The following is a 13958-nucleotide window of genomic DNA, read 5'->3' on the forward strand; positions in this document are numbered from 1 at the left end:
AAACATAAAAGAGCTCGTACTAGCTTAGCTTTTGAGAGAGAGAGAGATGCTTGAGGGGTGACAGATAGGGAGTAAGCACACAGAGCTTCAAGCATAGAAACTTCATGCAAGAAAAGAACCATGAGTGCTCACTCTCCTCTGTCACCTACCATACAAACCTATAGTCATATATTCTTATATATGATTCGATCTTCATCACCATCTTCTGCAACGGTGCAACCGTGGAACCCTAGCAGATGCTCTTCTGTTAAATGCTCTCTCTGTAACCTCAAAGATCCATACGAGAAGGATCTTAGATAACTGAATGAAAGAACTGAACTACTTTGGTTTGATGGGTTGAAGAGATGATGGTTTCTCAGAGCTTTATATAGAGAATGAAAAGGCCGGCTAGCTAGTGATGGTGGTGCCTTACATCACATATGGAATAAAATGTGGATTATGGGTTTGAGCTCTTATTCGTCTCTTTCCCTACTAGTTTAATAACTAGCCAAGCCAAGAAAAAGAAACTCTAGGTACAACCCCAGCGAATGATCTTATATCTTTTTCCCTTTTTTTTTTACTCTATGTGCTAGGGTTTCACTTTCATGAAGTTTTAATCACTGCAACCCCAAAGTTGATCTAATAGGCATAGAAAGATTATCTTTGTAGCTAGGAATTTGATGCATCGATGAAAGTGAATATCACATATACTTGACTTGTGATGTTAGATCGGCTCTGATATCATGTTAAACTACTAATTAATTAATTAATTTATAGAGATTATATATTTCTTTTTCTTGTCGGTCAAATATCCTTGTGTCGTTAATGGCAACAATCCCGATAAAAAGATGATTTGTGGGGTTCTATTGAGTGATGAGTAGATGCAATTAATATGCTTTTGATCACAAATGCCCATTGAAGTGGAGTGTTGAGATCCAGTGTTAAGGAATATTAGCTTCAATGGTGGCTGAACCTTTTCCATAGAAAATTCAGGGGAGGAATAACAGAAAGAAAAGAAAGTGTCTTTCCAGTAAAGCATCCACAAATGGGAGATAGACAGAACTCTAGGTCAAATTGCAGTCATGAAAATATTTTAGGTCCCCACCGTAGAAAATTTGCAATGGCACTAAGTAGCATATATAAAGTAGATATGCTTTATGTTAATGATTAAACTCTATAACCAAGAACAATAGAAAGAAATGTTCACACCATTCACTACAAAAGAAAGGTTTACAAAGCAGTTCGTCATCCCTTTTCCACATTCTCCTCTTGTTATACCATTGCTATAATATTGCTAGATATGCTTATGGTCATCTAAAGGGTAAAGCATTTTTTCAAGCATTCAAGCATCCAAGCATTTGATCCTAGATTCGTAATCGAAAAAGCTAAATAAATCAATGTCGATCATTGTTGTAATGAGGACCTGTAATATTCTACATCGAGTAAAAGAAAAAGTTTCTACCACTATTTATGAATAGGTTCTCTTAACCATGTAAACAAGTTTTAAAACTGTAAGGATTCTTTATGTTCAGAGTATACAATGTCCACATAGATTGTTATAAATGATATCAAAATTAATCTTTAACCCTAATATAGGGATTTGTTTATCCTTATAAGGGGTGTCTATCTATTTAATCTAGCATTCCATAGGATACAACGAGAATATCGTGTCTGTATGAGAAGTGATGATAATATCCTACATGAAGTTATATATGTATGACCTTTTAATTATATAAATGTGTCTTAAAATCATGATGACTCCCTAAGCGTAAAACAAATAATAGAACGATTCTCAAGTATATATATGGTCTTGTTAGTTCTATACCTTGATTTCCATGTCAAGGATTCTATATCGGTTAGTGAGAGAAGTTTCTAATATAACCCCTTTATATATGATGGATTTCTTTGGGTTAGGACTCTCAAACTCTGTTTTAGACATGACTAGTTATCAGTTTCTTTGTAAGCAAAAGCTTATGAATGGAAGTTGTTAATGGCTAGGAGTAAGGTGGATGATATGAAACTCAACATTAACCATGTTTAACTCTTTTATAATCCTACATTCAACCCATGACTCAAGTCCCTAGTCTGCGAGATTAAGAAGCCGAAATAGTTAAGAAGAAGACTGTTATTTTACTTTTTCTTCAACAGTTTAGAAAACATATATACAAGAGTGTGAAATTGCATTCAAATGAAATTCTGCAATGGAGTAAAATCCTTGGAATCACAAGCACAGATAGCTTCATCAAGTTGCCATAAAGGGTGGAAGGATGGCAGAATTGGTGGCTGCCCCTTCATCCCATTCCAGTCCATGCCACCATTCCTTGCTGCCATAGACTCTTGGCAGGGCCGAGACACCGTGAGTTTTGAGTGGCAGCTTCTTCAGTTTTGGACAGTCCATCACTGCAATCCTCTCCAAGGAAGGAAAAGCCAGAGCCTCCTGGGATATGCTTCTTAATTGCGGGAGGTCTCGGATGGACATTGTTCTAAGGCTTGGAAAGGCCATCAGGTCCTCCTCTATCATTTCATCCCCACATATCAATTCCTCCATTTCACTGCAGTAGAATATGTAGAGTACTTCAAGCCTGGGCAGTTGTAAAATCCATGAGACATTCTTCAACTTATGGCAGTACCAAATGCTTATGGATCGAAGATTCTGGAGGCATTCTCGAGTAACCGAGTTCCTCCATACCCTGGTTAAGTTGGGAAGGCCATGTAAGGAGAGAACCTCAAGGCTTGGCAGCCAGTTCCTTCCGGCCCCTACACCAATCGCCAAGTACTTCAAATCATAGCAGTTATTGATGCTGAGCCGCCTTAGTTTCTTGCCATCACCAGAAGCCGATGAAAATTGTAAATAGAATAACCCTTCACATTCCTTGATATATAGATACTTTATACACTTCAGCAGAGTGTTCAAACGAGAAAGCCTCCTCAGGGTAGTGGATTCAATTACAGTAATCCCAAGGGTGGAAAGGTGTCTCAAGCCTTCCAAATCTGCAAAGCTAGCATCACTCTCAGGGGCATCACAATTGAGCGCTTCCCAGCCCCCATAACTGTAATAAAAATTCAAGACTCTCAACTGGGAAAGTCTGGATATCGCCTCATGTGGGATTGTTCTAAGAGAATGCGTTCGTTGCAGATCCAAAAGCCTCAGCTTTGCCAGACTTCCTAGCTCTTTAGGCAATGCAGTTAGCTTAGTCCCTGAGAGATCTAGATGACGCAACTCGACTAATTCACCGATGCTCACAGGGATCTCTTTTAGACTGGTGAATGACAGATCCAGGACTCTAAGAACTGGCATAAAATGGAAAAACCCAACTGTGATTCTGTTTAAACCGCTGTTCCATTGAAGCAGCAAGGTTGATAAGCTGGGGCAATCTGGTATTTCTGATAGAGCAGTGATCCCATTATCTAACAATGAAATCCTTTCTGCAAATCTCCAGTTCTCTACTCTGGGTGCTTCAGTCAGGCCTATGCTGGGCTGTATGAGAAACTTCTTTTCATTTCTCCCATACCCAGATGATATCCATAAGGCAAAGCTTCGGACGACATCATGCATCTTCACTTGGGTTTTCTCTTCACCATTTTCCAGTAAGCATGCAACTTTCAGAGATCCAATAACAGCATGTCCCTTGTTCTGGACATTACCATCATGGGAGCTGTCTAAAAATCCCTCCCCAACCCAATACTCTACAAGCTGTTCTTTCTCAATGGAGAAGTCTTCAGGGAATAAGGAACAATACAAGAAGCATGATCTCAGCGTATCGTTATCCAAATTGTCATAGCTGAACTTTAAGAGAGTAAAGACATCTTCCATACCTCTGAGTTCTGATGGAGAATTGTCCAGTAGTTCTATTGCATACTTCCACTCCTCCTCTGTTTCTTTGTTTGCCATGGCCCTTCCAATTGTGATTAAGGCAAGTGGAAGGCCTCCACATTTTTTGACAATCTTCTCAGCATGAGGGCGGATGGAGGATAAATCCAAGAGCTCCTTTTTACCTACTTTTTCTTGGAAGAGTTGCCATGATTCCTTCTCTTCCAAGAATTCTACTTTCAGTTTCCTGTGAGCATCCATATCACTGCATACATCCATTGACCGGGTGGTGAAAATCACCTTGCATTTGTTTTGCTGGTCAGCAAGAGGAATGCCAATGTTCTCTAGATCAAGTTCTTCCCAAACATCATCCAGCAATAGTAAGAACCTTTTCCTTCTCATTACCCGGCATATCTTCAAAGCTCGCTGTTCTTGAGTCTCATCTTCTTCCCAAGACAACCCCAACCTTGCCCCAACAGCTTGTTGGATCTTATCAGCAACAAAGTCCTTAGACACCAAAACCCATATCACCACATCGAAATCATGGGTTTTGGTAAGGAATTCATTGTTTATGTTCTTCAAGAGGGCAGTTTTCCCAACACCCCCCATTCCATAAATTCCAATAATTCCAACTGCATCGTCTGCAAGGAACTGCCTAACCTTCTCCAACATTACATCTAGGCCATACATTGGCCTAGTAGGTATCTCCTTGACTGCATCAGGAGGTGATCCAGAATCGGCAACAGTATCAAAGGTGCCTCTGTCCACAAGTTCTCCTACACCCCTGAGCTTCTTGGCAACTTTCGTGCTTAGCTTATATCTTGAAGAACAATTTGCATGGCAGCAACCCACACATCGCCTTTGCTGCTGCTGCCTGAAACGTTCCTCCATCACGCTTACTTCATCTTCAATGGCTTGGACCTCTTCTAACCACCATTTCACCTGGTTTCTGGCTGTTAACCCGTTTAACTCAGCCTGGTCAACGCATCTCTTCAGGTCATCCCTTGTGTCCTTCAACTTCTTTATTTCAGCTCTGAGGGTGTGAACCCTTTCATCCAAATTCCAAAAATTGCTTATCCTTGCGGCAACGGGTTTGCTCAAGCCAGAAATGATGCCATTGATGACAATAGAGAAAACCTCCATGGATAAAATACTCAATATTATCTACACACAACGGCAAAGACCAGATAATACACAGACAAAAAACATTCAAGAGCAGAAAGGCATTATTGCCAAGTCTTTCACAGTCTAGACCTGTCCTCAATGTGACCTGATCTTCATCCATTAGAGTCTAGGGCCGGCTTTCTTGAACACTCAAAGTTGACTCCCTTATTTTCCATTTGTAGACCCACTTAGATATTTTGATTATTCTTATAATTAATGGTGGTAATTTTAGACAGCATAGCCACCACCATTGACTACCATTTTGCAAGGTTCCATGACTGTTAATCCTCAAGTTGAAAACAAGCCAATTGACAACTCCATTGTTAATGATCAAGTTGCTGATTTTGTAAGAAGTTTTGACTTCCATTTTTCGGTCATCTCACAATTTTTTATCCTTAGACTATGCAGTTATAATGTTTTTCAAATGAATTCTTTCATTGAACCCTTTAAAAAGTATATCATGTATGAATATTCTCAGTTTTGTAAACGACTGTAAAATCACTGCAGAAGAAGGATAGGTCTTGTTTCTATTAACGGAGTGCTCTATTTTCTAACAGGTATCAAGGCTCCCCTGAAACTTGCCTAGAAACTCCTTGTTGAGTTGGTTCCACACTTCTTAACATTCCCTGTAGAATCAGTTCTAAAAGATTATCACCAGTATAATCCCCATAATTTTCTGGAAGCATTAGACATCATTGCACACTTTAATGTCTTAATTAGCTTCAACATGAGTGAACCTGTATTTTGTGTATAATAGTAATTTAGGATTTGGTTTTACTTGTGGCTTTAACCATCTCATCTTAAACTTAATTAATGTTGAGTAAGAAATCTTGCCAAAACAAAAAATTTAGCATCCGACATCCTTAGTAACCATGCTCCACATGAATCCTAAGCCAAGGCTATTTCCAAAGCTTTCTTGACACCCATCTCAAGCATAAATGCTCTCATGATTTGAACCCATAATCCTTGACTCATTTATCAATTTTAGGATCGAAATTTGGTCATATCCACCAATGTCCAATGAGGAATGTGAAACCTTTGCGGCATTGAACATCAAGTCCTAAATAATATTTATATGAAAGGAAACAATTGTTCAACTCTTAAATGAGTTTCTGTCTTCCTAATTTCATAAAAGGTGTCTGTTTATTTAGCACTATAATTCGATGAGACAAAATGAGGACATTATATTTGTATGAAAGGATGGTTGTAATATCTCACATCGATTGAAGGAAGAAGTTACTGACCCTTCATATGTATTGAACTTCTTTCAATTATATGTATGTGTTTTAAAATTATAAAAATCTATTGAACCCAAAGTGAATAATATCTACACAAGAAAGAGAGGATCGCTATAAAACTTCATCCATCCTAACCCGGGCCTGTTTCCAAGCACTTTTGATCAGTAACAACAATTCTCAATTCAAACAATGTTAGTGATGTAGATCAGTTGGAAAAAAAAAACATGGTCTTTTAAACTTTATAATCCTTATTGAATTGGGATCTATTGGATTAACTCAGCAACCTCTTCATAAAGGATGGTGGGAGATCACTGAACAGTTGGATAAACTTCCTTGAATGGCAAAGGAGGATGCAATGGAAACTGGAGCCAGAAAGATAGCTGACCTGTCTTTTAGAATCAATCCATGCAGTTCTATAGGTTTCACTTTAAAAAGGAAAAACATTAGTATCATGATGAATGCAAACTTTTGGATAGATGCCGAGAAGAACAAAATAAATGAATAGATTTCAAGCAAGTTAATGATATAAACCATGGAACTTTCAGGGGCACCACAATTTAACCTCAGAGCTGCAGCTCAGATACTGTTATCATTGGATTTCTTTGATAAGTTACAAAATCACCATTCTTGGAGAACCAGATGCTTATTACTGATTGAAGGTAGAATTCTCTTCACAAAGAGGATTATTTAGACTCTACAATGAACAAAATTCGGTTCATACAATTTTGATGTCAGCAGACTCTGTTCTCAATACCCCCAATCTTATCCTATATCCATGCAACCATGTATCCTAAAAGTAACATTAAGGATGAAGAAAGGTGCTGAGTTGCACCTAAGCTACAAACAATTGTGAACTCAAGAAAACAACAGTTTGGATCACTTTGATGGCCGTTATTGATGAGATGGCTGATAAGAACTTTCTGAAAAAAAAATACCCATGTATCTAGAGCAGCATTGACTCTGGATTCTCAATATAGCCTTTGAATGCTTTCAACCACTCAGCACCAATGGCACCTACAAGCACAGTATGAACAGAAAGGTCAGGGCATAATAGTACCATCACATAACTGAATGCACCAACTTGAATGTTTTTTACATCTTCAGGGGATATTTTGAAAATAAAGATGAGTATGAGTCAAATTCTCGCTTTTTGCATTCAGTTAAGATGGAGACCCACATCCCGATTCATTTAATGATAAAAAGGTGATACGAGTTCTTTAGGAGATCAAGAATACTCCATTAAACCTCTCATGAGATTCCTAAAAATGAACTTGATGACTTGTGAAGAAACTACCTACCATCAATTACACGGTGATCACAGCTCAAGGTGACAGGCATGAACGAAGCATACTTGAATTGGTCAGGACCCACACCAGGTATTACCCTCTTCTCAGCTGGTCAAGAAAATTGTACAGTGCTTAGTAAAAGTAAAACAAAACTAATGATAGTCCAGGTAAAAGCAACAGGCCAACAGAAAATGGAAGAAGAAGAAGAAGAAGATGAAGGCAATGATCAGCTGCAGCATACCAGACCCAACTGCGAGGATGCCGGATTGGGGAGGATTGATTATGGCACAAAATTGTTTGACTCCAAATGGTCCTCCCAAGTTCGAAACAGTAAAGGTGCCTCCCTGCATATATGATGATCATGAAGTTCATTTAAAAGACCATGATACAATCAACCATCCATTGATGGCCAATTAGAAGGTAATGCAGTTACCTCATAGTCTTCAGATTTCAGGCTGTTATCTTTGGCCTTCTGTGCTAAATGTTTGATCTCTTCAGCAATTTTAGATAATCCTTTCTTGTCTGCATCCTGCAAAGAAACAGTACTGTTTCTCAAGCTTGTTGCATACACTTACAAATGGATCTAAAACAAAGAAAGAAAACTAAAACCCACCCTGACAACTGGGACATAAAGCCCATTGTCGGTCTGAACAGCAACATTTATGTTCACATTGTGGTACCTGAATCATTTGTCACAGTTAAATATGACAATAAATGTAACACCACTAAATGGTTAACTTATAATAAATACGATAAGAACACACTGAAGCCTGCTACAAGGGTCAAGTGGGCTTGCTGAAAACTGAAGCACAAGCAAATAGTAATTTTAAAGAAGTTATTTTCTTTCACTTCCTAAAAAATAAACTTCTGGTAAGTTTTTAAGAAGATTTGAATTGTCTATTTACTATTGTTTTTATACTCACTGGCGGATGTAATCATTGGTCCAGGAACTATTGCACTGAGGAACTTTGCGAAGAGCCAAAGCAGCAGCCTGTCATCAAGGTCCCATTGAAGTTTATGCCACAAGCATAAAAGTATAATTGAAATGACAAGAAATCTTTGATCATGAACATTTGCAGTGAGTGTTAGATGGTGTGATGTGTTCTAAAGTTCCTCCAGAACAAAAATAATCAAAATGCCAATCTTCACATCTCAGAAGTAAACTATCTCAATCTTAAAGACAACATACCTTTATGACAAGATCATTTACAGATATCCGCTTGCCACCTGAAGCTTCTTGGAGTGTATTAAGCTGGCTCCGCAATCTACAATGCACAAGCAGCAATTGTTTAGATCATACTCATAAAAGGGAAATTAAAAAGGAAAGATGAACTTTTTGTTGAATGCTCACTCCATCAGCTTGTCAACACAAGTGTCCACGGTTAAATAATAATGAGGAATAGTTTGCTTTGATAGCAGCAAGCGTGAAGCAGTGACCTGAAGAGGGTTTTGAATATCCAGATATCAGTATCATTAAGCTTGATCAATGCAACCATCCACTAATTTGGATAATTTCAAACATATTACCTTTCTTATCTGAGTATGAGGAAGGTCAGTGTAATCTAAAGTTGCTGCCTCAGAGAATGGTGTTGTGGCTTCCTTCCCATAAGAAGCTATGACATTGTAAAAACACAACCAAGCAAATTGATTAACCACTATGGTACTCAAAGAGTGAGATTGTACCCATGATATCTAAAAAAAGAAAAATAAAAAAGATAAAGACTCAGAAAAACCATTCGTCAAAGTTATACTTCAATTGAATAATAAAATGGTAAACATCAAATGAAAATGAAAATGAAAAACCAAGAATTATTTTGCTTAAGACCAAGATCACAGTAGCAGCCAAATCGACTCCTAATACAGTGGGTAAGAAGACCTGAAGTGGTATTATTACCATCTAAATGTACTTGGAAAATAAAATATTAAGTAAAATTTATATTACTGCATTAACTTAACAAATAAAATATTTGCATCAATGGGGAAAAGGCACTCCTATTTTAACTTTTCTTGCCATACCAAACATCTATATTCATGCCATTTCATTTCTACTTAAGTACTTAAGACAGCATTGTCTCCATAATTGTTGATTATCTAGCTAAATTAATCAAGCAAGTAACAGGATAATCTGCAAAAGCACATAGAGAAAAGCATACCCAAATAATCTTCAATATCAGCCTTCACAATGCGTCCATCAGGACCCGTCCCTTTGATGCTTTGAAGAGGAACCTGAATAAGGAAAGAGATATTACATTAAACATCAAAATAAAACATAAATGCCTCATGAATATATATCATTACAAAAGCAAACTTAAATGTCATCATATGGAGAAATAATAAGGTCCCATGGATGGGCCTTATTTTGGTGGTAGTAATAAAATTTTTACACCAAAAGATGCAGTGACTAACATTGTGATCTTCAGCTAACTTTTTTGCAAGAGGACTGGAAAAAATGCGATCTCCTGCTTTGGAACTTTCAACAGCTTTTGAAACATTTGGCTGAGGTGAACTGGCAGGCTTCTCTGCCACTTCTTTCATGGGAGGAGGAGAAGCAGATGACTTTTTACCCCCATCAGCTGCACCCCCTTTTGGAGCTTCATAACCCTTGAATTTGGCAATATCATCCTCCTCTTCAACAGTTATAGCAATCACCTATGTTAAGAACATATGCCGCTTCAAACAAAAAATCCAAACTTTAAATGGCAAATAAATTGTTAATTGCAATAGAAATGGTGCATTAATTTGAATTGAAAGTCTGCAAAATGTTAGATCATATTGAACATGCCTTTGAAGCATGAATTTCCAATAGCCAAAGAAGTTTATAAGAGTCAAAAGTAACAGAAGTAGAATAAGTTCTTGTAAGGGAGTATGTGATTTATGAAGACAGAAAGAGAAAAAAAGACCAAAGAACATCTGTGAGTCAGCAGATAAGCATACATTATTGCACCAAAGTAATCAGTAAATTCAAGAACAATGAGATAAAAAATGACAAAAGAAATGGCATAAATGATGCAAAACTTAAATCCTAAAAGAAGCTTTTGTGTTGCAAACTGCAAACTAAAAAACCGAGGACACAAGTGCACTGGCCCATCATATGACAATACAAGTTAAAGAGATCTATACCAATATATTTTAGAACTACGTGCTACTAAAACAATATGTCAGCATTCAGAAGACTACCTGCCCAACTTTGATCTCTTTTGCCCCATCTCCAAGTACTATCTTAGCAAGATATCCTTCCTCCATGCATTCCATCTCAACAGTTGCTTTATCCTATAAAATGATTAAAAATTTGACAGGATGACTTTACATAAACCTGGATCATTGATCAACTAGTAAATTTGAAAAAGGGGACAGCTACAAGGACCCTACCGTTTCAACTTCACACAATACTTCTCCAGGAGAAATTTTATCTCCCTCTTTCTTCAGCCACCTCGCAATATTTCCCTGCATGGCAACAATACATAAGCATCTAGTTGGCAAAGACAACTTTGTACCCAGAATCTAAATGATTTTGAATGCTTCTAAAGGTACATGCCTCTGTCATTGTAGGGGAGAGAGAAGGCATACCAATCTCTTGGTGTGGAGGAAGTCCTGAGAAAACATTGCAAAAAATCTCAACAATGAGGATAATGGATGATGCCATTATTAATGCATAAGAAGAGTATTTATAAACTCAAGCCAAAAATACTACTCATGAATCATGATACAACAGAATCATCTTTGATTCGAAAAGAAAATGAACAATCATTACTAGGACACAAACAATTTTTAAGTAAGAAACAGAAACAAAAAGTAAAGCACTCTTTCTCCTTTGATTAGCATCACATTATGAAACTAAGTTTTGAGAAAAAAGAAAAAAGATTTTAGCAAAATGGACACTGCAATGAAAACCATTTATCTAATGAAATTGATTAAAACCTGGACTTGTTAAAGGACAAACAAAGGCCTGATGTACAAATCAAACAAAGTAAACCGACCATACCTGCATCTGTTGCAAAACCTCTTATCAGGTGCATCTGCAAACTGAAGAAATAACAAAATTAAAATAGAACTTTCACATGTTAAGATAGAATCTAGTAATCAAGCATAAAAACAAACCATGAAAACCTTTTGTTGCTGATGGAACCAACCACTGGGATGCCCATTGTCTTTGCCATTCTTGAAATGTTCCCATTGAAACCTCTAACCCAACCAACCTACAAATGGAACAAAATTACATGTAATCATCTGTATATACCAAAAAGCAACAGCATTGATGCACACTAAAATAAAAAAGAAACAAACCAAGAAAGTTACACTCACTATATAAATATTTGGATCTACAGCTCTATTAACCCCACTCAGTAGGCCATCAGTAGAAGAGTTAAAACCTCGTCTTCGAATCTCTATAAGGTCTGAAAAGCATTATAAACCCAACAAATAGAACAAACCTTAACAAAATTTGAACATTCACCATCCTACTGCAGTTGATCGAAAATGAAATCACACTCAATTCATCAACATCAAATACCCACCATCTCCCTTACCAATCGAAGAACAAGTTCCTCCAGAAAACCACCGAACCAGGATTGCCGGCTCACTTCGCAGTACATTGGAAGCATTCCTTATCTGTAAAACCCCGAGCCCATTAAACTTTTCCAGAGAAAAAATACACACAATTCTCCCAGAAACCACCTGATAGCTAATTAATAATCACAAAACAAGTGAAATAAGAGTAACATTATCAAAACAACGCCTTCAAATTCAACAAGAAGATCCAATGATCCCGTAATACAAAAATTAAAAACTAACCTCGTTTTAATAATTCAAGCTAAAGCAACATAACCCACGATTAATTCCACAAATTAAATTCAGGGAAAAAAAAAAGAAGTCAAGAATCAAGTAAAACAAAAATTCTCAAATGCATGGATACGATACGTCATAAGAGGATTAGAGTATGATTGTTAACGTGGAATTACCGAGATTAGAAACAGGATTAGGAAAAGCTAGTACCTTTCTGGAATGGGTGAGGAAACGAGATGCATACAACATCGTTTAGGGTTAGATTCTGGGTTTCTGGCAGCGCTTCCTGAACCTAGAGAGAGATTTAGGGAGATCAGGCTGCCGTGAACTGTTCATTTGCTACCTCCCCACTAAAATGGAATATTTTTAAAATATAGTAATAATAATTATTATTATTATAATAAAAGTTTACATGAAAAATAATAGAAACGACAGAAAAAAAAAAAATATATATATATATATATATAATAATTAAAGTTAATAAATTATTTTTATTCATTAGTTTAAACTTATTTTACTTTTTTTTATTTCATATTTTGTTGCGTAAAGATTAAATAATTTAAAATTATATAAAAATTATTTTTCTAATGTGTTTTTTTAATAATTTCCAAGAAGTTAAAAAAAAAATTATGGGAAGGAGCTAAAATCTAAATTTGTTTCAATTTGACTAAAAAATCTGTTTCAATTCTTCACATTTTTTGTTTATATGCACTTATATGTAAATTTAATATTTGTCATGGTTTTATGTAAAAATAATTCATTTTTTACATAAATATTCTTAATTATTTCATATGTTTATATGTAAATTTAAAAAAAAATGATTAGTTTTATAATAAAATAATTATAATATTTTATCAAAATAAAATAAAATAATAGGGTAGATTTTCACAATTGAATATTCAATACCTTTTAACCAAATAACCCACACCTTGAAAATTGCAACTTTTGGACAGCAATGTGGACCTTAATGGCAATTGGTGGGCTAGGAAGTAGGAAAGGCCAAAGTATGTTGACCTTAATGGCACCAATGTTGGATGCCTAAATTCATTGGGATCTAGTTTCTGTGACGAAAAGGACATCTGATGGCCCATAATCGTGGCCAAATATTGACCAAACTCCATGGTATTTATATTTACACCCATCGAATATTTGAACCCCTCCTATTTACATATTCACTTAAAAATAATAATTTTATTAATAAATTCACCCATAATTTTAAAAATACCTAAATATCCTAATCATTCTCCTGTTCTATACTCTCTTTTTTTTCCTTTCCACTTATTTATTCTCGACCACAAATCTTTAAGAGAATTACTTTTTTTTTAAACTCATTTGATAATAGAAGAGGATTCGAAATACGTTTATAATTAATTCTAATTTTTTTATACATTTTGTTTTAAGGGAAAATTATCTTTTGGAGGTAGATGAGCCCCCAAATTAACAAAAGATCCATATAACTCTTCAAATTGAGTTGAAGGATATGAAATAGTAACGGACAAATATACCCTTTAAGAACACATATAAAATATTTTATAAAATTAAGTTAAATAATTTTTTTTCAATAATTTTTTTTTTCAAAAATACTAAATTAAATAAAAGTAGTTTTCAAAAATATGAAATTAAATAAATTTTTTTCAAAAATATTAAATTAAATTTTTTTTTCAAAAATATTAAATTAAATTAAAGTATTTAAAAAAA

The 13958-nt window shown here is 35.8% G+C and overlaps 2 protein-coding genes and 1 non-coding gene across 10 annotated transcripts; all 3 read right to left on the reverse strand.

Moving 5' to 3' along the window:
* Positions 1–46: 46 nt before the first annotated feature.
* On the reverse strand, positions 47–154 carry MIR156E (microRNA MIR156e). The gene has a single exon (NR_127736.1). It is a non-coding gene; the product is annotated as a microRNA MIR156e (primary transcript).
* A 1932-nt stretch (positions 155–2086) lies between these two features.
* Positions 2087–5080, reverse strand: LOC100254298 (disease resistance protein RPS2). Of its 2 annotated transcripts, XM_010657866.2 has the most exons (2): positions 3796–5080; positions 2087–3696 (listed from the first exon to the last, which is right to left on the reverse strand). In XM_010657866.2, the coding sequence occupies exons 1-2, from the start codon at positions 4931–4933 to the stop codon at positions 2222–2224; spliced, it is 2613 nt and encodes an 870-aa protein (XP_010656168.1). In that variant the 5' UTR covers positions 4934–5080; the 3' UTR covers positions 2087–2221. The 2 variants fall into 2 exon arrangements, with proteins under 2 accessions (XP_010656168.1, XP_002279295.1); XM_002279259.4 differs by having other exon boundaries at positions 2087–5080.
* Positions 5081–6748: 1668 nt separating this feature from the next.
* On the reverse strand, positions 6749–12617 carry LOC100249200 (dihydrolipoyllysine-residue acetyltransferase component 2 of pyruvate dehydrogenase complex, mitochondrial). Of its 7 annotated transcripts, none has more exons than XM_059740741.1 (19): positions 12471–12617; positions 12005–12086; positions 11781–11863; positions 11586–11674; positions 11461–11501; positions 11014–11069; positions 10848–10922; positions 10656–10748; positions 9885–10127; positions 9632–9704; positions 9006–9091; positions 8830–8915; positions 8668–8743; positions 8402–8469; positions 8092–8158; positions 7912–8007; positions 7720–7822; positions 7491–7586; positions 6749–7206 (listed from the first exon to the last, which is right to left on the reverse strand). In XM_059740741.1, the coding sequence occupies exons 1-19, from the start codon at positions 12507–12509 to the stop codon at positions 7136–7138; spliced, it is 1623 nt and encodes a 540-aa protein (XP_059596724.1). In that variant the 5' UTR covers positions 12510–12617; the 3' UTR covers positions 6749–7135. The 7 variants fall into 7 exon arrangements, with proteins under 7 accessions (XP_059596724.1, XP_010656173.1, XP_059596723.1 ...); XM_010657871.3 differs by having other exon boundaries at positions 11577–11674; XM_059740740.1 differs by having other exon boundaries at positions 11781–11872.
* Positions 12618–13958: the final 1341 nt, after the last annotated feature.

This window comes from Vitis vinifera, chromosome 11 (assembly GCF_030704535.1).
Source record: "Vitis vinifera cultivar Pinot Noir 40024 chromosome 11, ASM3070453v1".
Classification (NCBI taxonomy): domain Eukaryota; kingdom Viridiplantae; phylum Streptophyta; class Magnoliopsida; order Vitales; family Vitaceae; genus Vitis; species Vitis vinifera.